This window comes from Nomascus leucogenys, chromosome 22a (genome assembly GCF_006542625.1).
Source record: "Nomascus leucogenys isolate Asia chromosome 22a, Asia_NLE_v1, whole genome shotgun sequence".
Taxonomy (NCBI): Eukaryota; Metazoa; Chordata; class Mammalia; order Primates; family Hylobatidae; genus Nomascus; species Nomascus leucogenys.
The window spans coordinates 24521553-24545741 of NC_044402.1; the positions used below are offsets into that span (position 1 = coordinate 24521553).

At 39.6% G+C, this 24189-nt stretch overlaps 1 protein-coding gene across 3 annotated transcripts in view; it reads right to left on the reverse strand.

The window, feature by feature from the left end:
• Positions 1–24189, reverse strand: part of TSHR (thyroid stimulating hormone receptor) — a 172256-nt gene that overhangs the window by 40088 nt on the left and 107979 nt on the right. For all 3 annotated transcript variants that reach the window (XM_030802754.1, XM_003260831.3, XM_030802755.1), the window contains exons 4-7: positions 15843–15917; positions 12736–12810; positions 11267–11344; positions 7179–7247 (exon numbers count right to left, since the gene is read on the reverse strand). In XM_030802754.1, coding sequence (XP_030658614.1) covers positions 7179–7247; positions 11267–11344; positions 12736–12810; positions 15843–15917 — 297 coding nt within the window. The remainder of the gene's footprint in view (positions 1–7178; positions 7248–11266; positions 11345–12735; positions 12811–15842; positions 15918–24189) is intronic.

A 24189-nucleotide genomic window follows, 5' to 3' on the forward strand; every position in this document is an offset into this window, starting at 1 on the left:
TTTCTGCCTCAGTGTTTACTGTCAGATAGTAGCTAGTTACTAGAGTTTGACAATAGGAAATGTGATACAGAGAATCAGATGTTCTGTGAGAAGCAACATATCCCCACGCAGATTGCGCGGAAAGAGGATGGAAAAGAGATTCCAAACAATGAATGTGTGACTTAACTTTTGACCAAGTACAGTTCAACTTCTGTTGAGCAAGGGATGCTTGTATTATTATTAATTTCACCTCTGAGTGATGACAACGTTCTTGGCGCCATAGGAAGTCATAGGACAACGTGCTTTTATACATCTGCCATCATTTTCATAAAATCCTAACTAATTACTTGACTGCTGCTGAGGCATCAGCACTTGCACTTGAGGTGGAATTTGTCCAACTTGGCTGTAATTGTATTATTCAGTTACATTTTAAAAAATGAGTGTAAATGAGGTCGATCTGCTAATTTCAGTAAATTGTCATGAAGTGGAATCATGGGGGATGATTGTTCTTTTGGATAACACATTGTTTAAATGAGAACCTAATGATTTCTGGATAAACTTCTGGAGAAATTACCAAATTGCTAACATGCCATGTGCAATCCTTGAACACTATTAAGATAATTACAGGAGATTGATGTGTTTGCCTTAGTTTAAAATCATAATTAGCATTGAGACCAAAAGCAACATCCCTATGTTAAAAACACAATGTGAATACTATTTTGTTATTACCATGGAACCTTGACCTTTCCTTCACCTATAGCTCAATCCTTGTCTTCCTCCAGTCCCAGGGCTCCTTATCACAACCATCATTTTGATTTTACACTGGATTTACATGATACCTTTTATTGAAGTGCTTAAATCTAGGAAAGAATAAATTTCTATTGACTAGGAATCAGAAACTTAGGGTAGAATGATGGAGCATTGTTTTATAACAGGAGCAGTTTCCAGCTTGGATTCAAAATACTGATTAAAAAAATTGTTTTCTATTATGATTGGATCTGTACTTTCTAACGCCAAATATTTTAATCCAGATGCTTTTTATCTTGATCCCACGCTTGCCCTTTAACCTTTACCAGAAATTCAGAGAAACAGAGTACATATTTCGCCACACAATGGTCATACTCACTGAATACTTTTATCCAGAGGTCTACAAACTATGACCCTCCAGTCAAATCCTGCCTTGCCCTTGTTTTTGTAAATAAAGTTTTATTGGAACATAACCATGCTCATTTGTTTATATATTGTCTATGGCTGCTTTCACACTACAAAGGCCGACTTAAGTGGTACAACTAAGACCATATGTCCCATAAAGCCCCAAATATTTGCTATCTGCGCTCTTCCCAGAAAAAGTTTGCTGACCCCTGATCTAGACTTTTAGAAACCAAGACACAAAGATTCTTAACAAAGAAATAGTTTCCACATTTGTTAAACTCTTCCAAATAACTTTAATAGTTAACATAAAAATGTCAAGAAAGTATTGTGAAATAGTACACTGATTTCTTTCCTATGTTTCAAGGGATAGTTAGACAGTAAGTCATGACACCAGCGAATTGAAAATCCATTGTCTCTGACAGAATATCTCTGCCGTCAGCTAAGCCTCCCACAGAATCCATGATATGGTCTGAGGAGAAAGCTGGTGTGAAGGTACAGAGAGTCTCTATATATACAGCAGATCCTCTAATAATATTGTCTCATTCACTATTGTTTATTTTATTTTATTTTTTTCTGAGACGGAGTCTCTCTCGGTCGCCCAGGCTGGAGTGCAGTGGCACTATCTCGGCGCTCACTGCAAGCTTGCCTCCCGGGTTCACGCCATTCTCCTGCCTCAGCCTCCCGAGTAGCTGGGACTACAGGCGCCCGCCACCACACCCAGCTAATTTTTTTGTATTTTTAGTAGAGACGGGATTTCACTGTGTTAGCCAGAATGGTCCCAATCTCCTGACTTCGTGATCTGCCCGCCTCGGCCTCCCAAAGTGCTGGGATTACAGGCGCGAGCCACTGCGCCCAGCCTGCTTAGTTTTAATAAGAAAAAAATCCTTTCCAGGCCGGGGCTACTGTTTGTATGAAGTGTGCACACCCTCTCCATGTCTGTGTGGGTTTTCTCCAGGTATTCCAATTTCATCCCACACTCCAAAGATGTGCAGGTCAGGTTCCTTGGTGTGTTTAGATGGTGCCAGTGCGAGTGAGTGTGGCGGTGTGTGTGATTGTGTCCCATGTTGGGGTGATGTCCTGTTCAGGGTTGGCTCCCACCTTGTGTCCTGAGCTGCTGGAATAGGCTGTGGCCACCTGTAACCTTGAACTGGAATAATTGGGCAAATAATTCTCTTATTTGTTTTTTATTAACCTACCTTAAATGTACATATAGCTCATATTTGTTTCCATATTTAATATTAGAAGCATTTTGGTCCTTATGAAAAGTTTGGTTGTTTTTGTGACCAGAAATATGCTATAGAAACTTAACTCCTATTTATGTCAACTAGCCTATGGTAAAATCGGTTTCATTATACATTGTTTGTACTTAAAGTTGTAGTTTTCAAGACCCTATCTGGGATGCTAAGTGAGGACTTAGTGTACTCTTTCCATAGGGTTAATTTCAGAAGGCCATCTGATCATTTGAAATCTTTACTAGTTCTTAGAATCTCCACAGGCTGTCTCTAGAATAAACCTTAAATTTACCTGCCTCCCAAGCAGTTGGTATATCAAAAGATTCTTCTTCAGTATTGTAATATTGTGGAATATATATTTGGTTTTATCTGTTTCCTGGCACACAGCTCCTAAAACTCTTGGAATTTCCAGAGTGACAAGTGTCTTTTATATGCTGATGAGATGACTGGTGACTGTTAATCCCTAGATAGCTTCAGGATGAGGGCTGATCTGATTTATAAGATCAATAAATAATTAGAGGGTTGGACTTTCAGCTCCACCTTCTCACCTTCAGGTAGGAGACAGCGGCTGAAAAGATTGAGATGATCATCAATGGCCAGTGGCATAATCAGTCATGCCTATGTAATGAAACCTCCATACAAGGCCCGAGAGGAGACAGTTTGGATGAGCTTCCAGGTAGCTGGAAGGTGGTCAAGGCACATGTGGAGCTGATAGGATGGTGTGTGCCCAGAGAGGGCATGGAAGCTCTGCACTCCTTCCTACCTCTCACCCTATGCATCTCTTCCACACAGCTGCTCTTTTGTAATATCCTTTAAAATGTTTCCCTGAGTTCTGTGAGCTGCTCTAGCAAATTAACTGAACTGAGGAGGGGACTGTGGGAACCCTGATTTATAACTGGTCAGTCAGAAGTATAGGACACAACCTGGGAGCTGTGACTGGCATCTGAAGTAGCAGGCAGTCTTGTGGGACTGAGCCTTTAACCTGGGGATCCGATACTATCTCCAGGTAGAGTATCAGAACTGAGTTAAATTGTCGGATATCCAGCTGGTGTGCATGGAGAATTGATTACTTGCTGTGTGGGGGAAAAAACCTCCAAACATTTGGTGTCAAAAGTGTTGTACTGAGTGTGTGATGGTAGAAAAACACCTTGATTTTTTTCCTACCTCTCAGAGGCAGAATTGCCCTCAAAAGTCTGTAAAACACCAGACCAGAGAGATGCTCCTGTAACTGAGAACTGCTTGAGAAGCTCTGCAAACTAAGGCCCCCTCTTTGATATGAATAATTCAGATGATTTTATTAGAAGATCTGAAAAGTCCACTTATATATCTTGTTTAACTTTATAATATCATAAATTTCTTTTAAAAAGTAATACCCATTAATTTACTATGGAAAGAGAGTTGAAGAAATATAGTTTAAAGGAACATAGCTCCCCCTCTCCCATCCCTTCTCTTATCACAAAGGTTGAGGAGAGGCTCAAAGAGAAATTATTGTTCACTTGTTCGTTTTTCCATCCTTTCAATAGAAAATGTCTCTAAACTCCTTTGATATTCTGTGGCTAATTTTATGGCTGGTCATAAGATAATAAGCTGCTAGACCTACACTGAGATCCACTTAGCACACTAACACTTCCTGATTGAAGAAGACCTCTTTTGAAAATCTCTTGAAGTCTTTGCAGAGTTCTCTAAACATGACCAGGAGGCCGATCATGAGGAGGAGTGAGATGTTTTGCAGGAAAATAGTCAATATACGTAAACTAAGTTCAATACCAATTCTTTGACTTGAATAACATTTTATCATCCCAGCCTTTTTGTCAGGTTATCGCCGACCAGACTTCATCTGGAAGCTCATGAATGGCCTTGCAGCATTGGTAAAGTCAGGTTCTCATGGACTAATGGCACTGTTTCTTGATGTGACTGTCCTCTGAAACTTCTCCTGATTATGCCTTGAGTTTTGAGTTGCCTTCTTTCTCTCACATGATCTCATTCTTTTCAGGATCAAGATACTTTAACTTCTGTATTTAGTGCCTTTAATAGATTGAGCTAAGAAGCCTAAGCAATCTTCAGGGCTAAGAAACAAGCTGCACTTGCCAGAGTTGGCACCTTGGTGATGGCTGGTAAGTCAGCCATGATGAATCCCAGCAGAGGGCAGGGAAAGAGTCCTGAACCAGGGGACCCAGATCTCAGCTTTGACTTGGCCACTAGGCAGCTTTATCAAATTAAAACAGCCACGTTAAAAAAAAAAAAAAAAAAGCCATGTGTTCTTGTTGGGCTTCATTCCCTTCATATGTGAAATGTGACAATTGGACAAGAAGACTGATAATGTATTTTACAGCAGTAGTTCTTGACTTTTGCTCTGTATTGGACTCACTTGGAGAGAGTTTTAAATCCCCATGATCCTGCTACATCCAGAATGTCTGATGGCAAAACCTAGGCATTAGTGCTTTGAAAACTCCCTAATGTTGAGAACTATTGCTCTGTAGACCTTAAGGTCTGAATTTTATACTCTATCTTGAATAAATGATAACTGATAGTGTTTGAGGGTCATATCTTCCAATGACTAAATATGGCAGGAAAAACAGGCAGATAATTTGAAGCATAGATTGTTATCTTGGGCTCCAAAATCTTTTGCTTGTGGAAAAATGAATGTTTTAGAAATCAATTACCCAATATCCCAGGTTTCAGATTCTTTCTCTAATCCACTATTCTGGAAAGGCAGTTTTAGTTCAGGCAAGAGTCAGCTGAACATGCTGAATTCAGGATCCATATTAACAGCTCTGGTTTCCCTGGTTGAAGATTTCCTTACTATCTCCTATCCCTGCCCTTGCTAATGTGAGTCTTTGTTGCCTTAATGCTAACTAAACTTTTGGTGTACTCTATGTCTAGAACTGTGTGACAGTCATCTGAAATCTTTATACCCTAAGTACCTACAAACTATCTTCATTATTTTAAGAACTCTCCATACTCCATTCATAGAAAATATGAGTTTGAAGTTCATTACCCTAAGAGTCATAGCTTTCTAGGAATAGTTGAATCAAAGAGGAAAATATTTGGTGAAATTCATACAATATTAAAATCAAATGCCACCTTTCCAGAATGCTGGATTAGAAAAAGAACTTGAAACCTGGAATATAGGGTAATTCATTTCTAAAACATTAATTTTAACAATGATTTTAAAAACAATGGGATAAATCTAGAAAAAAATCTAGCTTGTATCTCCAAAGAAGGAAAGCAATGTTATTCGATATTTAGGCTTCAGTTATTTTCTATCTGAGATGCATATTTTGGATTGGGTACACTTCTCCCTAATGTACTTTGCCCTTTGATATTGCCGCCCTTGAGCTGACCCCCACCAGAAGGTACGCTCAGTGTGGGCAGGGAGCACATGGCTCCTGTTCCTCTTTGTTTTCCCAGTGAATGGCACAGGGCCTGGTACATTGCAAGTGTCTAATAAATATGTTGAAAAGTAGATGAAAGATTGTAAGAAGTTAGTATCATAAAGTTAAGATGGAAGGAGGGTCTCTCCAATTCTGTAAATAAATTTGAGGGGGTAAGTATCACCTTACTCAACAGAGTCTTTTTAGACTTTGCCTATAATTATGTATTAAAAAAATAATGGAAATGAACCGTTGTGACTCCACAACCAGACAATCGAGAGAATGGTACTGTAACTCTTCATTTCATAAAGACTGGTATGAAGCACAAAAGCCAGCAAAGAGTGAGACTTCACTTCAAACAGAACTCAGAGAGCCTTGCCTCAGTATAATGAGTTCAAACACCTTTTTACCATTTACCATTTAAAAATGGAATTGTTCCAGAACCTACCACCTAATCCCTAAACCAGAACATCAACTAAAATCACATAATCTACATGCATATTCTTCTCCATCCAGAGCCACTGCATAGGGTTAGACAGCTTATTGACCTCACCCTTGCTACTTAAAGTGTGGTCTATGAACAGCAGTGTCAGCATCACCTGGGAGTTTGTTAGAAATACAGAATCCCGAGGCCAAATCCAGAGCTACGGAATCAGACTATGTATTTTGATAAGACCCCTCAGAGGGTCTGATGCCCAGGAAAGTTTGAGAAGCCCCGTACGCAACAGATTTTGAGTCGTAAGGCCTTCAGAGTTTGCAGGGATCATTTCTAGAACATAAAATTACTATGTATGAAATGTTTAAAGTGAAAAAAATAATAGAATTGCAAAAATGAATACATAACAAGACACTACCAAAAATGAGCAGGTAAATTTGAAAAAAAAAAAAAAACAAATAGAAAAAGGTGAAATAGAAAAAATGTATCATCTGTAAAGAAATACTCAAAAAGTGTTACAAAACACATCAAACACAAAGTCTATTGTTTGCTGTTTCAGCTGTTCCCAGCACTATTTATTTTTTGAAAAGGCAAAAGATGGATATGATTTTTTAGCTATTTCTGAGTGAATCAAACATAAACTGACATCTTTCCCAAAAACATGTCAGAAAGGACTAAAAGAGAAACCACCTTATTTTCTGAACAGCTTTTGGCTTCATTAAAGATATCCGTTTACTTCATGTACATAATAGATGAACATTTACACACACACTCATACACACACATCAGGGAGAAAACCCTTGGAACTTACCATTGGAGCTAATATAAGTGTCCACTAAAGTGGGCCCCTGCCAAGTTCCTTGACCTCATTTCCGTGTTGGTCACACTAACTCTGGGGTGGAAGATGCTCTGGTAGAACCTATCTCTCAACAGAATTCTGCCCCATTGGATGGTTCTTCTTAGGGTAAGGGATAGTGACAGTTTTCATGGCTACCCTTGACTTACACAGCATCCAGCTTTGTCCCATTGAAAGCATATCCTTGGATTGAAGTAAAGCCATTGTTGTACAGCTTCCTACAACCAACAGAGAGAAGAGAAATCAGTGACTGGTGAGAAGTGGTGCTGGCCTGTTTCTGGAGAGTTGCACTATATTTCTTCAGTGTCATAAATGTGCATAAAGGTTTTTCAGGTCCCACATATGTATCCCACAAGGAAACTTTCCAGTACAAGTTTTTGGCAACAAGATAATATTTCTCAGTTTGAATGCCCATTCTCCCGGCTTAGCTCCTAGTAAATTTAAGCTGTTTCTCAGAATCATATTTACTTTGAGTAACAAATTTGTTACCATTAAAGATTTTAAAAGAATATTCCACATACATTCAGAAAAAGGGATTTGAGGTAATAGTTAACCCAATATTAATAGCGGAGGAGCAACTGCCGTCTCTTAAGATAAACATTTTGAAAGACATCCATCTAAATGCATATGTTTTTATTTTTCTATTAATATTTAAATGTTATTTCACCTTTGTATTTTATCCATCTTTTTATCCTCAGAGCTTATCATAGATTAAATGTTTAAGGGTTATAGGCTGAATTAAATTAAACCTCACAGACGAATCTAAGAAAGTAGATAGACCATGTCTTCTTGCAGAATTTTTTTTTTTTTTTTTTTTTTTTGAGACAGGGTCTTTCACTCTGTCACCCAGGCTGGAGTACAGTGGCTCAATCACGGCTCACTGCAGCCTTGAATCCCTGGGCTTAAGCGATCCTCCCACCTCAGCCTCTCAAATAGCTAGGACTACAGGCATGTGCCACCATGCCTGGCTAATTTTTGTATTTGTTGTAGAGATGAGGTTTCACCATGTTGCCCAGGATAGTCTGGGCTCAAGTGATCTGCCTGCCTCAGCTTCCCAAAGCACTGGGGATTACAGGTGTGAGCCACTGGGCTGGAAATGTTAATGTTTAACTTGTTGCTATGTTTCTATGACTAATTAATTTGTTTAATGATTCAGGGAGCCAGTCTGAAATGTTATTACTTCTATTTCCTATCGAAGTTACTGAGACATGAGGGTGACTTGCCAAAAACACATTGGTCTAGGACTTTGAGACTTAGGATCCCTGACTTCAAATATCATTTTTTTTTGACACAGAGTCTGGCACTGTTGCCCAGGCTGAAGTGCAGTGGCATGATCTCTGCTCACTGCAACCTCTGCTCCTGGGTTCAAGCAATTCTCCTTCCTCAGCCTCCTGAGTAGCTGGGATTACAGGCGCCTGCCACCAGGTCCGGCTAATTTTTGTATTTTTCAGTAGAGATGGGGTTTCACCACGTTGGCCAGGCTGGTCTCAAATTCTTGACTTCAGGTGATCTGCCTGCCTCGGCCTCCCAAAGTGCTGGGATTACAGGCGTGAGCCACTGTGCCTGGCCAACCTCAAATATAATTATTTTCATCTACCAAAAGCAGCCCCCCTTTCTGCAGGAGAAGGAGCCACAGCCTTGGGAGCTCTGGGCTATATGGGAATGTAAGAGGTTATTGGTGGTTATTGGCATGAAGATAAGAGAAGACAGCTATAACCACATTCAGGCATTGCTAGTGGGAACTCCTAGTGGCAGTTGTAAGGGAACTTTGAAAACTACAGCAATCTACCACATGTGAACTTTGGGAACACATTAAGAAGCACACAGGAAAGTTCACATTTGGAATTAGACCTGTCTCTGCCACTTAATAGCTGGATGATCCTGAGAATTTCTCAACCTGTCTTATCCTCAGTTTATCTCTAAAAATGTGATAAATAAGTACATAAATGTAATACCCAATCAAAAGGTTGCAGAGAGGATCAAATAACTATATATTTAACCAAGTGAGGAACACTTATTAGGTGACCATGTTAAAAGGAGCTATTCGGGAGGCTGAGGCAGGAGAATTGCTTGAACCCGGGAGGCAGAGGTTGCAGTGAGCCAAGATTGCACCATTGCACTCCAGCTCTGGGTGACAGAGTGAGACTCTGTCTCAAAAAAAAAAAAATTAAAAAAATAAATAAACAAAAGGAGTATCCTAAAACTTGGATTTATCCTATATAGTTGTGGGAAACTGAGCAAGATTCTCATGGCTTTGTTGTCGATGTTGATGTGTTTGTTTTTGTTTCATCTTAAATAATTACACAGCGAGTTTAATTCCAGCTACTAAGATGTCCTGGGTGAGAATTGCAACATCCCAGGAATATAAGCACAATGGCTGAGAAAACTCTGTGGATAAGTAAATTTTTTCTAAACTATATGAACTGTTTTATGAAGAACTCTTTTATGAAGATGTGAGAATTGTGCATATGGCATTTTAATTTTCCTAAATTTGTTGAGAGTCCTGGACATTAAAAATACTTGTTTGAATTGCATTTCAGATATTAAATAGAATTCTTAATGAAAAAATCAGCCTTGAAAAGGGAACATGGTGAAGAAAGACAAAAGAATTACAAACTTTGATTGAAACTTTCAGCTGTTGGAACATGTATCCTTTCATGTTGATAGTTTTTTGAGCCTGAGCTTTGAAGAGGCAAGGACTTTTGCCAAAATGTAGAAATAATCATCTGAAAAGATCATGAATAATCCATACCATCCTCTCCTCTACATTTTAGGAAATATGGGCTTCCCTCACTCAGATGTTTCTAGAAACACATGCTGGGCTCCATGCTGGGTGTGGGACAATGAGCTTTCACTTGAGGGGGGTGCTTGAGATATGGGGGTTTTAGAAAAATGGTGTCAAGGGATAGAGGTAATATTCTATAAAGAAGTTTAGCATGTAGGAGTTTCCTTATGATGAGCACTATATGGCACAATGGAAAGCTTTACTGAGGAAGTAAATGGCTTTGAAGTTTGGAGCTGAGCAGGCTAAGAGCCTGGGCCTTTTCTGCATGGTAAGAAAAAATTATGACTGAGAAGGAGCCTCCCTTGTCTTTTCAAGAGACCGCTCACCAGGTTGTGATGAGAAGGATCACCTGAAATGCTCCACTGCTCTCAGAAGTTGACGTAACTTCACTGGGCCCAAACTGATAAACTAGGAATGGCTCAGAAAATAGCCCCTTAGAAGAACTGCGTGAAGCTTGGATCCATTTTTCTGGGTAGTAATTTCATCAGGTTTGTATCTGATAAAGACCCCCACCCCAACTTTAGTGTGAGCAGAGAAATGAAACTGGGGTGACAATCCAGACAAAAACTTCACCAGGCTTGAACTTGGGCAGTGGTCCTGAAAATAGAGAGGAGACCCTGCAGAGGTAGCTGCAACTCTACTTTGTGACTTATACAATGAGAGAGGAATTTTCTACCAGCTTGGAGAATTAACTTATCCTTTATACCTCTATTAGATCTTCTCCTTTAGAACATTTGGTGAATATCCCTAATTAAGCACCTACTTTTGACCATCTAAAGGGCTTTACCCCGATTCAAGCTCTGGAAAAATGCTGACCTATAGCAGCACTATGCTTTCTATGTAATATACCCTTACAGGACTTAATAACAGTTTGTGATTACTGAGTAAAAGTGTGAGTGCAGAATTTATAAAGTTCTTAGTGGCGCCACTTTTTTTTAACTCAGTGATCTTGGGTAAGTCACTTCAATTTGCTTAAACCCTAGTTCTTCTTCTGTAGAATGGGAACACTTGGATACAGATGATTATTCCATAAGGCCTGCAGGCCAAATCTAGTCCACTGCCTGTTTCTATAAATACAGTTTTATTGGAGAACACAGACATGCTCATTAGTGTATGTATTGAGTACGGCTGTTTTTGCCACAGAATGCCAGAGTTGACAGTTCCTACAGAGGTTGCATGGTCTGTAACGCCTAACTGGTCCTTCACGTGAAAAATGTACCAATCACTCAATCACTGCCGTAATGGAATCCTCTTACCTTGTTACCTAAACTCTTTTGTAGTCTACAGAGTACCATCCCATAAGACAATACTCTTATTTAATTATGTAAAACACTTTGTACTCTGTAGAATATATATGATAAGGCAGTATGGCTCTTGGATGGCCTGTAAACATATGAAAACGGCTCAAAATAGAATTTAGTTGGTGGGGGGAGTAGAACTGGTAATACTCACAGTGTCAAGGTTTCATTGCATAGTCCCTGAAAAGCATTCGCAGGGATTGATGTCATGTAAGGGTTGTCTGTAATTTCACTGCAAGAGAGAGGGACAAAAACACTTAATGAAACAATGCTTTCCTCCTGGAGCAGGGGTCTTGCTGCACATATGCACTTAAATAAATAACAGGACACAATATAGCTCAATCTTATTTCTTTTTAAGTTTCACTGACCCTTCTTAACCACTAGTGGCTCAGAGGTCTGGTGAGGTGGTGAGAGCTGTCCTAGATGACATGCACCTGGAGCCCAAGTGTGGGGTAAGCGAGGGAGCTTTAGGTGTGGGTGGAGGTCCCTGACTTAACCCTCATCGGGGGAGGCAGATGGATTTCAGAGGCTTCTCCGAATCTGCAACACTTTGTCCACAACAACTAGAGTTTTCTACATGCATGGAGGTTTAAGAAGGTCAGGATAAAAGGATTAAAGGATTTCACTTAATGAGTATTTCTAAAATGTCCTGCACTTGCCAAACTTCGCCAAGCTCCTGGAGAACCTTCCCATGCCATTCTAGTTTCTGGAAGATTGCTTACATTTTGAACTGAGCTCTTTTGCAACAAAGAAGTATGATCAATTTTTTTTTCTAGCAAAACCCCAAGAGTTTGAAGCTTATCATTCTACCTTTTGCTGACCCTTTAATGCAAACTCAATTTGTGATTCTCTCTGCCCTATGTCCTTTCATTCCTATACAATTAGTAAGACAACTGACCCATGTCACTAGCTTTGAAAAAGGGCACATGGCTGCCAATCAAAGGTCTCAGGCAGTAATTTGAGTACCACTCCTGACTGTTCCTTGAGACACTGCTCAGATAAAATCACTTGAGGTTTCTATTCCTCAGTTCCCTCATTCATAAATGGAAAAGCAATAACTTTGCTTTACACCTTATAAGGTGGCTGAGAGGAGCAAATGTCATGTGTGGGAAAGTATTTAGAAAACTATTAAAACTCTATGAAAAATAAGGTATCACAGTTATCATCAAATATTCCTTCTATTCAACCATTCCCATTGGCAAAGAAACATTGCATAATTTCTTCCATTTAAGAACAAAAACACACAAACAAAATCTTTTCTCCTGACTCAGTGTCTTCCAATTACTGAGCTATTTTCTGCTCCTTTTAATAGTAAAACCTCTCAAAAGAGTTAATTATGGTAACTCTTTTCTAATTCTCTCTACCCAAATCTCTCTTGAGCCCACTCCAACCAGCACTCCACTGGAACTCTTCTTGGCAGAGTCACCAACAACCCACATTGCTAAAGCCAGTGGTTATTTCTCAGTCCTTGCCTTACTTCATGCCAGTGTAGTCACAGCTGATCACTGCTTACTTCTTGAAACAATTGCTTTACTTAGCTTCAACCAACTCCCATGACTGTATTCTAGTTCTTGTCAGTGACAAACAAAATATTGTCAAACATAGCGTGTGTGCATACTTACAGTATAAAGAATATATCAGTGGAATAAACTTTGGTCAGGTCAGGGAACATTTTAAGTCCAGTGTTGAAAATGCCACTAAATTAATGAAAAAAGAGTAAAAAAAAAAAAGCATAGAATTTAGGTAAAAAAAATCAACACATAGGAAGGAAAATAATGTAATAGCTGAAAGCATGAGTTCTGAAGACAGCTTGTAGTCAAACTCCCAACACCTTCACTAAATATCTGAGTAACTATGGGCAAGTAGCTGATGGTTGGAAGAGATGATATTCCCTCAAGGCACAATAATTTAATCCAGTCCACCGGTGTCAATACATCTGCTCAGTTTAGAATACTCTGGAGATTGTTTTAACCAAGTGGGATTACTAGAAATATAAATTCAGTTTTCGTGTGTGTGTGTGTGTGTGTGTGTTGTGATTTTCTTGTTTAATTGGAAAAAATTATGTATATGTTAGTGAAGGGCTAAGAAGAGGATAGGACAGGAAGATATGATGACTTTAAGCCAGCTGCCTCTTTCAAGCTCTACATTATATTGTGCTGTTATTTTGCCAAAACTAGCTTTCCTACAGCAGTGACCTGAGAGTACCATTATAACAGTACCATTTAAAAAAATATGTCCAGAGAGCCGGGCATGGTGGCTCATGCCTATAATCCCAACACTTTGGGAGGCCGAGGTGGGTAGATCACTTGAATTCAGGAATTCAAGACTAGCCTGACCAACATGGCGAAACCCTGTCTCTGCTAAAAGTACAAAAATTAGCTGCATGTGTTGGCATGTGCCTGTAATCCCAGCTACTTGGGAGGCTGAGGCATGAGAATCACTTGAACCTGGGAGGCGGAGGTTGCAGTGAGTGGAGATCACGCCACTGCACTCCAGCCTGGGTGACAGAGCGAGACTCTGTCTCAGAAAAAGAAAGTGTCCAGAAAAGGAACGAAACCAATCAAAGACAATGTCTTTACCTTCCGAAGTTTATATCATCTACAGAAAAATGTTAAGATTAAAAGATATGCAGAAAACACCATGAATACAAGAATTCTCAGGCTCCTGATGCCTCCCGGATTTAGTTGTTTTAACATTTGTTGCAGCTACTTGAATGTAATTAGAATTTTTTTTTGAGAATTTGGCATGGCATAGAGTGAGATCTAGACACGACTCAGTAAAGCTTTAGAGAAAGTCTTCTGGTAGAAAAACTATATCCGTTGATACACTTTCTGAGGCAAATTCAGACTTGACTCCTAGAGAAGAAGGCATAGGATTTGAAGAGGCAGCAGGAGCCAGAGGTCTCAAAATGAGCAAATGGGAGGGACATTCCAGGTAACAAAGGAGAGAGGTGAGATTCGATAAGGTATATTTAAAATACAGTAAACAAACTAGTTCAATTGCAATAGGTGCTCATGAAAAATAGTAGGAGGGAAAAAGGTCCAAGAGCCAAGTGGGATCCATATACTTAGATCAAGATCTTTCTATTCTTCAAAAATCTCAAACAAGTCCCTTAAAACCATCCTGTGGGTCTTCTTTCTGATGTCTTCTCTAATTACCTGAACCCCCAAACACTGTATATGTCTCTCCTTTGTCACTTTCCATTATTCTTCCGTAGGAGAGGCACTTTTCAATTTCATACACATCTTCTCAACTAGATTGCAGGCAAGGACAATGTCTTAGAAACCTGTATGTTCCCCACAGAGCATATAGTGGGGGATCATCACATCAAAGGGTTATTATATTATTTGAAACTCAGAGTCCATAAGAAGAGCGGTTGTCTGGTCCCACAAGTTTTCATGGCTTTCCAGACATCCTTTCATCTTCATATCCCATCAGTGTCTTCTATTCTCCTGGCATCTCTCACACCCACCTCTTCAATATACAACTATTGGCTGGGCACGGTGGCTCACGCCTGTAGTCCCAGCACTTTGGGAGGCTGAGGCGGGTGGATCACCTGAGGTCAGGAGTTCGAGACCAGCCTGGCCAACATGGTGAAACCCCATCTCTACTAAAAATACAAAAATTAGCTGGGCGTGCTGGTGCACACCTGTAATCCCAGCTACTCGGGAGGCTGAGGCAGGAGAATCGCTTGAATGCAGGAAGTGGCGGTGGCAGTGAGCCAAGATCGCACCACTGCACTCCAGCCTGGGCAATAGAGCAAGACTCCATCTCAAAAAAAAAAAAAAAAAGGCAACTATTTTTAGTTCCCCAAAGAAGCTGTGTGGTTCCCTACCTTTGTGTCTTTATCATGCTATTCCATCTAATCTCTCCCCATTCTTGTTCAAGATACCCTCTATTCATCCTTAAGGGCTTATCTCATAAAATATCTATGATTACATAAGTTTGTTTTGAAGGTCTGGATGAAGATGAACTGAAATGTTAATAGTGCTTATTTTGGGGTATTAGGATTAAGTTTTTTAAAAAAAGTCTTCTTCATACTCTTTGTTTTCTAATTTTTATAATGCATGCAAGTAGGAAAAAGGACTCTTCCACCTGGTATCCAGGGGGCCTGAGGTCATACAGACGCATTCACCGAACACATTTTTACTGAGCACCTACTCTTTACTAGGCAGTAAAGATTCAACAGAGAAAAAAAAATGCTGTGGTCCCTGGATTCATGGAGCTTATGGTCAGTTCATAAGGTGTTTTCAAAGCAAAGCAGTGAGTGCTGGACATTTGAGTGCTGGAGTGGGAGGTTGAAACTGTTGTCCCTTCTGTTTTCCCTCCACTCCCCACAAAAATGTGTTTTACTCTTTGTGGGTTTTTTTCCTGTGTAACAGCCACTCTAATAATATTGTTGTGATACCCATTTTCAAACAAAATTGACCAACTGGCTCTCAGAATTTTGTTTTGTTTTGTTCTGAAATACTACATTTAAGGACCACATATACATGATAGCATTTTCTCCCTCCTGTTTCTTGGAGCAGGTCCCAGCACTATGTGCTGACTTTTGAATAGGTTTTTAAAAATGTGGACCATTTCACCCAATACCTTGCCCTGACCCAGGCTATACACCATTAAAATGAACCTGGACCGCATCATCCTAGGGAGATTCCTGGGAGACAACAGCATTAAATCTGACCCCCTCCCCCCAGAAAAGTAGGATGGGAGAGGATTTAATACTCACAGGAACTTTAGGAGGGGGAGCTCTTTGAGGGCATCAGGGTCTATGTAAGTTAAGTTCCTGGTATTCCGAATTTCTCTGTATAAGTTACAAGGAACACAGTCACTATAATACATCCGTATCTGTTCTTATCAAAGACAAAACAACATAAATCAGTTTTAACAAATGTTCATGAGAAAAATATGCATTTATGCCACAGGGTACCACAGGGACTGTAGCTGCCAGGGGTCCCATCAATAACAAACTACTCCTGTCTCCTCACGGGGACCCAATGGCTGGTCAGCTCTTTTGCGTCGTTGGCTTGGTTTCCGTCCATTTTAATTTATGGGCTACATTTTTCTTAATTGTAGTATCAGAATTTTTTTTTTCTTTTAGATTTAGAGAAAAAAGAAAAATCCCTCCAATGATTTGGTGAGGAGTTGAAGGCAAATATCTTTATTATTTATAAGTATTCTGGCCAAGACAATGAGTGTTGGAGTGGGAGGTTGAGGGAATTTTATGATGAACGACAGCACAGCAAGATGGACGGTAAGGCTCTGTCATTGCCATACCAGATATACAGAAGTGGTAAGTCTTCACAGTTTACTTGGGTTTATTTTGTCATTTCAGCAATTGAAGACTCTTCTGCATGTATAGTGCAATATCGTGTGTCAGTAACTTATATACTTAGGCTTATATAAATGCTGATCAAGAATGCACAGTTAGCATTAGAGAAATAAGTAACTGCTAGAAATGAACTCTCACTGGTTAAATTAAACATATTCAACATAGTTTGATTGGCTAAAAGAGTTTAAGGCATTCCTTATGCTTACATGAAAAGTATATAAGAACCCAGTAAACCTTTAGCATTTCTCCTTAGGAGTGGCACCTAAAAGAACCAGCATCTAGTCATTGGTGGTACCAATCAGAAAGCTTAGAATGCGACCTCTGTAATTTTTAAAGTTTTATTGAAAAAGAATTTACATTCCATAAACTTCAAACATTGTATGTAGGCATACAGTTCAATGATTTTTAGTAACATTACATAATTTTGAAACCATCATCACAGGTTAGAACATTTCTATCAATGATAAAAGTAACCATAGGCCCATTTGCAGTTTGTCTCCACTTGCTCCTTTATGCCTAGAAACCACTGATTAGTTTTCTATCTTTATAAATTTGCCTTATCTGGACATTTCATATAAATGGAATCATATAACAGGTAGTATTTTGCGTCTGCCTTCTTTCATTTAGCATAATGTCTGTGAGGTTTATCCAGTTGTAACATGAATTGGTAGTTCACTCCTTTTTATTTCCGAATAGCCAGATGGACTTGAGATAGAGTCTTGGCTCTGCCACTTCTGATTATATGACCTTGGACAAGTTTCTTGGCCTCTTTGAGCCATAGTTTTCCTGTCTGTAAAATAGGAACAATTAACAATACCTCTTTTGTGGGGCTCTTGTGAAGATTAAATAATATTCATGAGGGGTTTTATGTTTGGCCTTCACATATTTAGGGCTCTATAAATAATGCTTTTATCATTGTTAATTTCGTAAGTACAATGAAAGCTAGAACAGACATCAGGGACTTGGGACTGGAGATGTTGCGACATTCTTGCAAAATTAGAAAAATCTCTCTGGTTTTTTCAACTAGGTATTTCAACTAAGGACACCGAATATGAAACAGACCTTGGAAAAGAGGATGGAGTTAACTCTGAGAACAAAAATCACCTACCCCTCTCCTCCCTAAACACACAGCTTACTGTCTATAATAATATATCCTTACTGGTCCATTGTCCTCATTAACATAACTACTATTCCAGGAGACTCTTGCCCACTCAAATTGCTTTATTGTTCATTACAGAGAGTTTTTGAAACACAGAACCATCAATGCTTCAACAGAAAGCATCAACAGTTTATACCCCAAGATCTTAGAACTCCTCACTTCCAAATCCTCACTATGCTAACCCTAAACTATTATGCCATGATTTTTACCTAAACAAGACCTTGCATGGAAAGACCCTCTTTATATAATCTTTCATTTTTTATCCTGGCTTTAAAATGCAAAGCCCATATCCTTGAATTCCCTGTCTTGGGAAAAGTGTGACACTTGGCCACCCTACTCCAAAATCTCATAATTTTCCCACCTTGCCCCTCTAGAGACAATCAATCTCTGTTGAGGTCATTCTCTCTTTCCAGGGTGAGCAATAAACTCCTTGCCAGAGCTTTCCATTGGGGGAGGAGGGTTTGAACTTCTGCCAGAGACAAACAGATGTAAACTAGATGCAGGAGTTTGGAAATTGAGCGGGGTTTGCAGTCTGGAAAATTGCTCCACAAGAGACCGTCTTTGAACAAGTAGTCTTGAGTGAGTGGTCTAAGAGAACGTCACAGTGAAAGAAAATGCAGCCCACCTGGGTCAGCTGAAAAGGTAGAGAATAAAAGGGAAATGAAATGCAGCTGCTAGTAACCGTTGATTAAATGAGGCTGGCAACTTACATGGAGGCTGGAAGAGGAGAAATGTGGGAGAGGCAGCAAGGAGAGAGAAGGAAACACGAAAGAGGAGAAGATTTCTGGAAGGGAATGTAAGAGCTACAAAGGAGAAAGATGAACGAGAGACCCCACAAGAAAACAGCAGGGAAAAGAAGCTGCTTTCTGAGGTAAGGCAACAGCTCACCACTTGCTCACAAGTGACTTTTGAAAAGTATCTCCTGAAGCAGAGAGGGGGTGGAGTGGTCGTAGACTGCCAGTAGTTTAGCTAAATGGAGAAAGATAACAGCTGAGTGCGGTGGCGCATGACTGTAAGCACTTTGGGAGGCCGAGGCAGGTGGAGTTGAGTTTAGGAGTTCAAGACCAGCTGGGCAACATGGCGAAACCCTGTTTCTACTAAAAATGCAAAAATTAGCCGGGCATGGTGGCTTATGTCTGTAATTCCAGCTATTTGGGAGACCAAGACACGAGAATCGCTTGAACGCAGGAGGCAGAGGTTGCAGTGAGCTGAGATTTTGCCACTGCACTCCATCCTGGGTGAAAAAGCAAGACTCTGTCTCAATCAATCAATCAATCATTAAATAGAGAGGTAACATAAGAAGCAAATGCAGCTAGTAAAACCTTTTCAAAGATAGGAAGAAAGGAAGGGCAAAAGTGAGTACAAAAGAACATCTAATCAGAGAAGGGTGAAAGAGGCATTCAAATTTGAATGTCTTCAAGCATGCCTGTGAGGGTGAATTTGAATCACACCATTTTGAGTTAAGCGATTATGGCCTGAGTGTGCAGGAGGCTAGCTATGCTGCCAGAAAGCTGGAGACATTGGAAGAAAGAAAAGCTGTTTGTAATACAGCACACTAGGAATGGAGATGCCCTCCAGAGCTGAAGATGGCTGTGCCTCCAGCAACCTGAGGCCCTGAGTGACTGCCTGAAGGTGGCTGCTCTGCGCTCCCACTCATCCATCCAGTACTGTCCCATGAGCAAGCAGTAAACCTCACTCATTAGGGCTGTTACATGTCTGTATTTTTGTCTATTTCTTATAGTAATTCACCTACCCAAACTAATAAGCATAAATAAAATTCCAAAAATATAGAGTACTCTGTTCACAGTGGTCACGTCTAGTAGATAGGTTTTAAAAGAAGGAATGTGGAATTTTCACTTTTTATTTTATCTCAGTCAAAAAAAAGTAATAAAGAGGATGCAAAAAATCTCAAACTTTAAAAACAAAAAAGTAAAGCTTTATATATTCTCTATAAAAAATAACTTTAAAATATGTGCCAGATACGCTGCTTAAGTATGCTGTTTTATGGAACGAGGCTCTTTTTCTTTGTTGGGGAAATATGCAAGGCTCTTAAAGCGTATTGATTAGAAAAATTCAGCTTTGGAAGATGATAAGGTCTGGCTCTGTGTCCCCACCCAAATCTCATCTTGAATTGTAATCCAAGTTGTAATCCCCATGTGTTGGGAGAGGGACCTAAATCTCATCTTGAATTGTAATCCAAATTGTAATCCCCACGTGTTGGGGGAGGGACCTCGTGGAAGGTGATTACATCACAGGGTGCTTCCCCCATGCTGTTCTCGTGATAGTGAGTGAGTTCTCATGAGATGTGCTGGTTTTATAAGGGGCTCTACCCCACTTTGCTCTGCATGTCTCTTCCCTGCTGCCATGTGAGAAAGAACCTGTTTGCTTCCCCTTCTGTCATTATTGTAAGTTTCCTGAGGCCTCCCCAGCCATGCAGAACCGTGAGTCAATTAAACCTCTTTCCTTTATAATTACCCAGTCTCAGGTATTTCTTCATAACAGCATGAATACAAACTAATACAGAAGATTAAAGGGTGAAAAGAAACAGTCTACTTTTTTTTTCACCTGAGGGAGGGTGTGAATTTCCTCCTAGTGAGGGAACAACATAACTGACTCATGTGATGCAGGTAAGGATCATCCTCATTTTGCAGACAAAACTATGGAGACATGTTTTGAAAGGGCAAGTGAATAATCTGTTATACACTTAGAGGCAACACTGGGCCTTTATCTAGGACTTACGACTTCAAATATAGCCTCTTTTTTTTTTTTTTAAATGAGATTTCAAGGAGATCATCCGGCAAAACTAAAAATATATGTAAATATTCATTATCTAATTCTCCTTCATTAGATTTCAAATAAAATAAACATTTAGATGAAAAGTGTAACATTGCTGTCCAATGGCAGTTTTCACAAATCAACAGATCAATAATTCGGCATGCAGTTAAGTTCACTTAATCACATGTCTACATTCTGGGTTTTTTTTTCTTCCTCTAAGAAACATTTATTAATTCTCAATAAAAGCCTAGCACAGGACAATTGGCTTTCCTGTTACAACTAGCATTGCAGCAGGCACTCAGTCCCTGAGTCCACACCTCAAAGAGTATATGGGAAATCAGCAGGATGAGAGAAGGGAGTTCTCAGGCAAGGGAATGAGGAACAGAAGAAGGGGAAAAGAAGACTTGAAGTCTTCTGTTAAGGAAGACTTTTTTTTTTCCAACCACTAATTTCCTTCCATTTTCCTAGTGTCCCCCTTCCTACCTCAATTATTCAACAGGCATTGGATTGTGGCATTTCGCTGTGCTCCTCACCCTTGGAGATATTTCCCCACACCCTAAACTGCCCCAGTTAATGAGTAAGAAGCACGCCAAGCCAGGAAACAATTTGGGGGCAATCAAAAAGCTGACTTTGCATTTCATCTGCAAAATTAGATGGGGCCAAGGGAGATGGGAACACTTCAGACCAGCATAAACCAAGGAGACTCAGTTAGACTCAGATGTCAGAAGAGAAGCTGCCACAGCCAATTTATTGTTACCCAAAACAATAAACTGAACAAGAATATTAGCCAAAAGCCTAACTCTCCACCAGTCCCCTTCTTTTTAACTCTTGTTTCAATTTGATTTTCAATTTTTTTTCCGTTTACTTTTAAGTGCCTATGTTGTGGGATCAGGAGGACCAGAGAGAGAACTTGGGGTGTATACAAGAGGATATCTTTATTATTGACTGCACTCGGATTTAGCAGACTCAACGTCCAAAGACTGGGCCTAGAACAAAGACAGCACTTGACTTTTATACACATTTCACAAAAGTGGGTGGGCTAGCTTGAAGCAAGCTTACAGTGGTGTGAAAGCAGGGATACAGGGGCAGGACAAACTCAGGATTGCACATGACCATTGCCAAGCAACCTAGATGTTCATTATTTAGGTTTTGCACTAAAGAGCCTTGCACTGGTTTATCTCATAACCTTCACTATGGTGCCCAGGCAGCTGTAGTTCAGGCCTACTCAGGCTTCTTATGACTTTTGTTGTACTTCTTAGATAAAACAGAATACTTGAAGTCACTAGTGACAGAGAACAGGAATCTATGAACTTATTCCATAAAACAAAGGAAAATTTGTTTTTCTTCTCCCTATGTTGAGGGAGTGCTGGGAGAGTCTCCAGAGCACATTAGATAGTATTATCAAGACTTTTCCTGGGTCTGGGCTGTGCCTGTTGCTGCCTCTGGGACAAGTCAGCCTAATATAGGAAAGCTTATTTCTCTTTCTTTTTAATTTTATTTTTCTTTAATTTCCCGCCTCACCTATAGTTCAAAAAAATGGAAGGCAGTCACTTTGATTTTGACTAGGTTTGCTCACTCAAGTGGGTAGAGTGGGAAGAGATTAATTAGAATATAAGTGAATAATTACTGGACATCTATTAGGTGCACTTTATTGCATACTCTGGGTGGTATAAGGAAATAGATACTATTTATTTTAAAAATAAGATGTGTATATATTGCCCAAGCCATCATTTTGTTACTATAAATTTTTTAAGTGCTATACAATCCCTAGGTGAAAACTGAGACTAATAAATAGGTAAATTAATTTTAAGGTAACATTTAGGACAGGGTTCTATCACATAATACATTACCGATGTATCTTGACATCAAGTATTAATTTCAAGTTTAATGCATATTGATCTTTTTTTTTTTGAGACGGAGTCTCGCTCTGTCGTCCAGGCTGGAGTGCAGTGGTGTGATCTTGGCTCACTGCAAGCTCCGCCTCCTGGGTTCACCCCATTCTCCTGCCTCAGCCTCCCGAATAGCTGGGACTACAGGCGCCCGCCACCACACCCGGCTAATTTTTTTGAATTTTTAGTAGAGACGGGGTTTCACTGTGTTAGCCAGGATGGTCTCGATCTCCTGACCTCATGATCCGCCCGCCTTGGCCTCCCAAAGTGTTGGGATTACAGGCGTGAGCCACCGTGCCCGACCTGCATATTGATCTTTAAAAAGTTAATTTCATCTGACTATAGAGGTAATACATATTTATTGTAAAAAACTTTGAAACACATTCATACAAAAAGGAAATGAACTTTCGGACAGCTGACCATCCTCCTGGAGGGTGGTGTGCCAAGGGAGGGGGTAGAAGCTCTGTGACCCTCCCCCATACATCACCCTATGCAATCTTCATCTCTATCTTTTGTAATATCCTTTATAATAAGCTGGTAAATGTAAAAAAAAACTCCCACCATTTGATAATACAGAGAAAAACTATTTTTTTCTGTTAAGTATATATATATATATATATATATATATATATATATACACACACATATATTTTAAATAACATAATGACAAAAGCTTTTCTTACATGATTAAATTGTCTATAGCAACAGATTTTCTCTCTACAAGTCAGGGTCATGCTATGCTGCCAAGGCTGGCGTGCAGTGGCTATTCACAGGCAGGGTCATAGTGCACTAGAGCCTCAAATCCCTGACCTCAACCAATCCTCCCAACTCAGTCTCTGAGTAGCTGGGACTAAAGGTTCGTGCCTCTGTGCCTGGCTTAGTATTTCATATTTGACCATTCTCTTAGCTAAGCATTTAAGTCCTTTCCAAATTCCCTCTAATATAAATAATTAACTCCGAAACAAATGGCTTTTTACATTAACTTTTTTTCACTACTCTATTTTCTTAGGGAAAATTTATAGAAATGGAATTACTGGGTCAAAAGTTAAAAGTCTGTCAAAGCTCTTGCTATAGATTAGACCTTAGTTTCTAAAGCCCTGATTGTTAGACTAGCACCTACTTTTCATATTAATCTATAATATGAAAGTTCACAGAATAAATTATTTCCTACATTATCGAGGATTTTCAATGAGAGAAGTCTTAATTCTTTGATAATTATTAATGAATTATTATTAACATTCCATATGTAACTGGAGGAAAGAAATAACCTATAACCAAAAGGCAATATTCATGATTTGATGTATCTTTTAATTTGTTGAGAAATTAAAAAATAAGAGATATCAAGGAGATTTTATAAGTATTCAGATTTTTAAAGCAGATTGAGGAAACTTTAAATTTATCAGCATATTTTTCCACTAAAAATAGAACATTATAGAAGTGATTCTCTAAATTGCCTGGCAGGTGCATACAGCTACTTTCACGATTATTTAAGGATTGGTGCTAAAGCTGGTGATTTTGAAACCTCTGATGAATCCACTTGATTCAACTTAGTGGCTCAGCAAAATAAAGTCTTATTATACTATAAGGCATAAATCACACATTTCATCTATCCCAGTTGTAAACTTTTTAACTAATTTTTGGTTTAAAAAGCTCACATAGGCCAGGCTCAGTGGCTCACACCTGTAATCCCAGAACTTTGGGAGGCCGAGGCAGGAGGATCACGAGGTCAGGAGATTGAGACCATCCTGGCTAACATGGTGAAACCCCATCTCTACTAAAAATACAAAAAATTAGCCGGGCATTGTGACACAAGACTGTAGTCCTAGCTACTTGGGAGGCTGAGGCAGGAGAATCCCTTGAACCACCAGGAGGCAGAGGTTGCAGTGAGCTGAGATCGCACCACTGCACTCCAGCCTGGGTG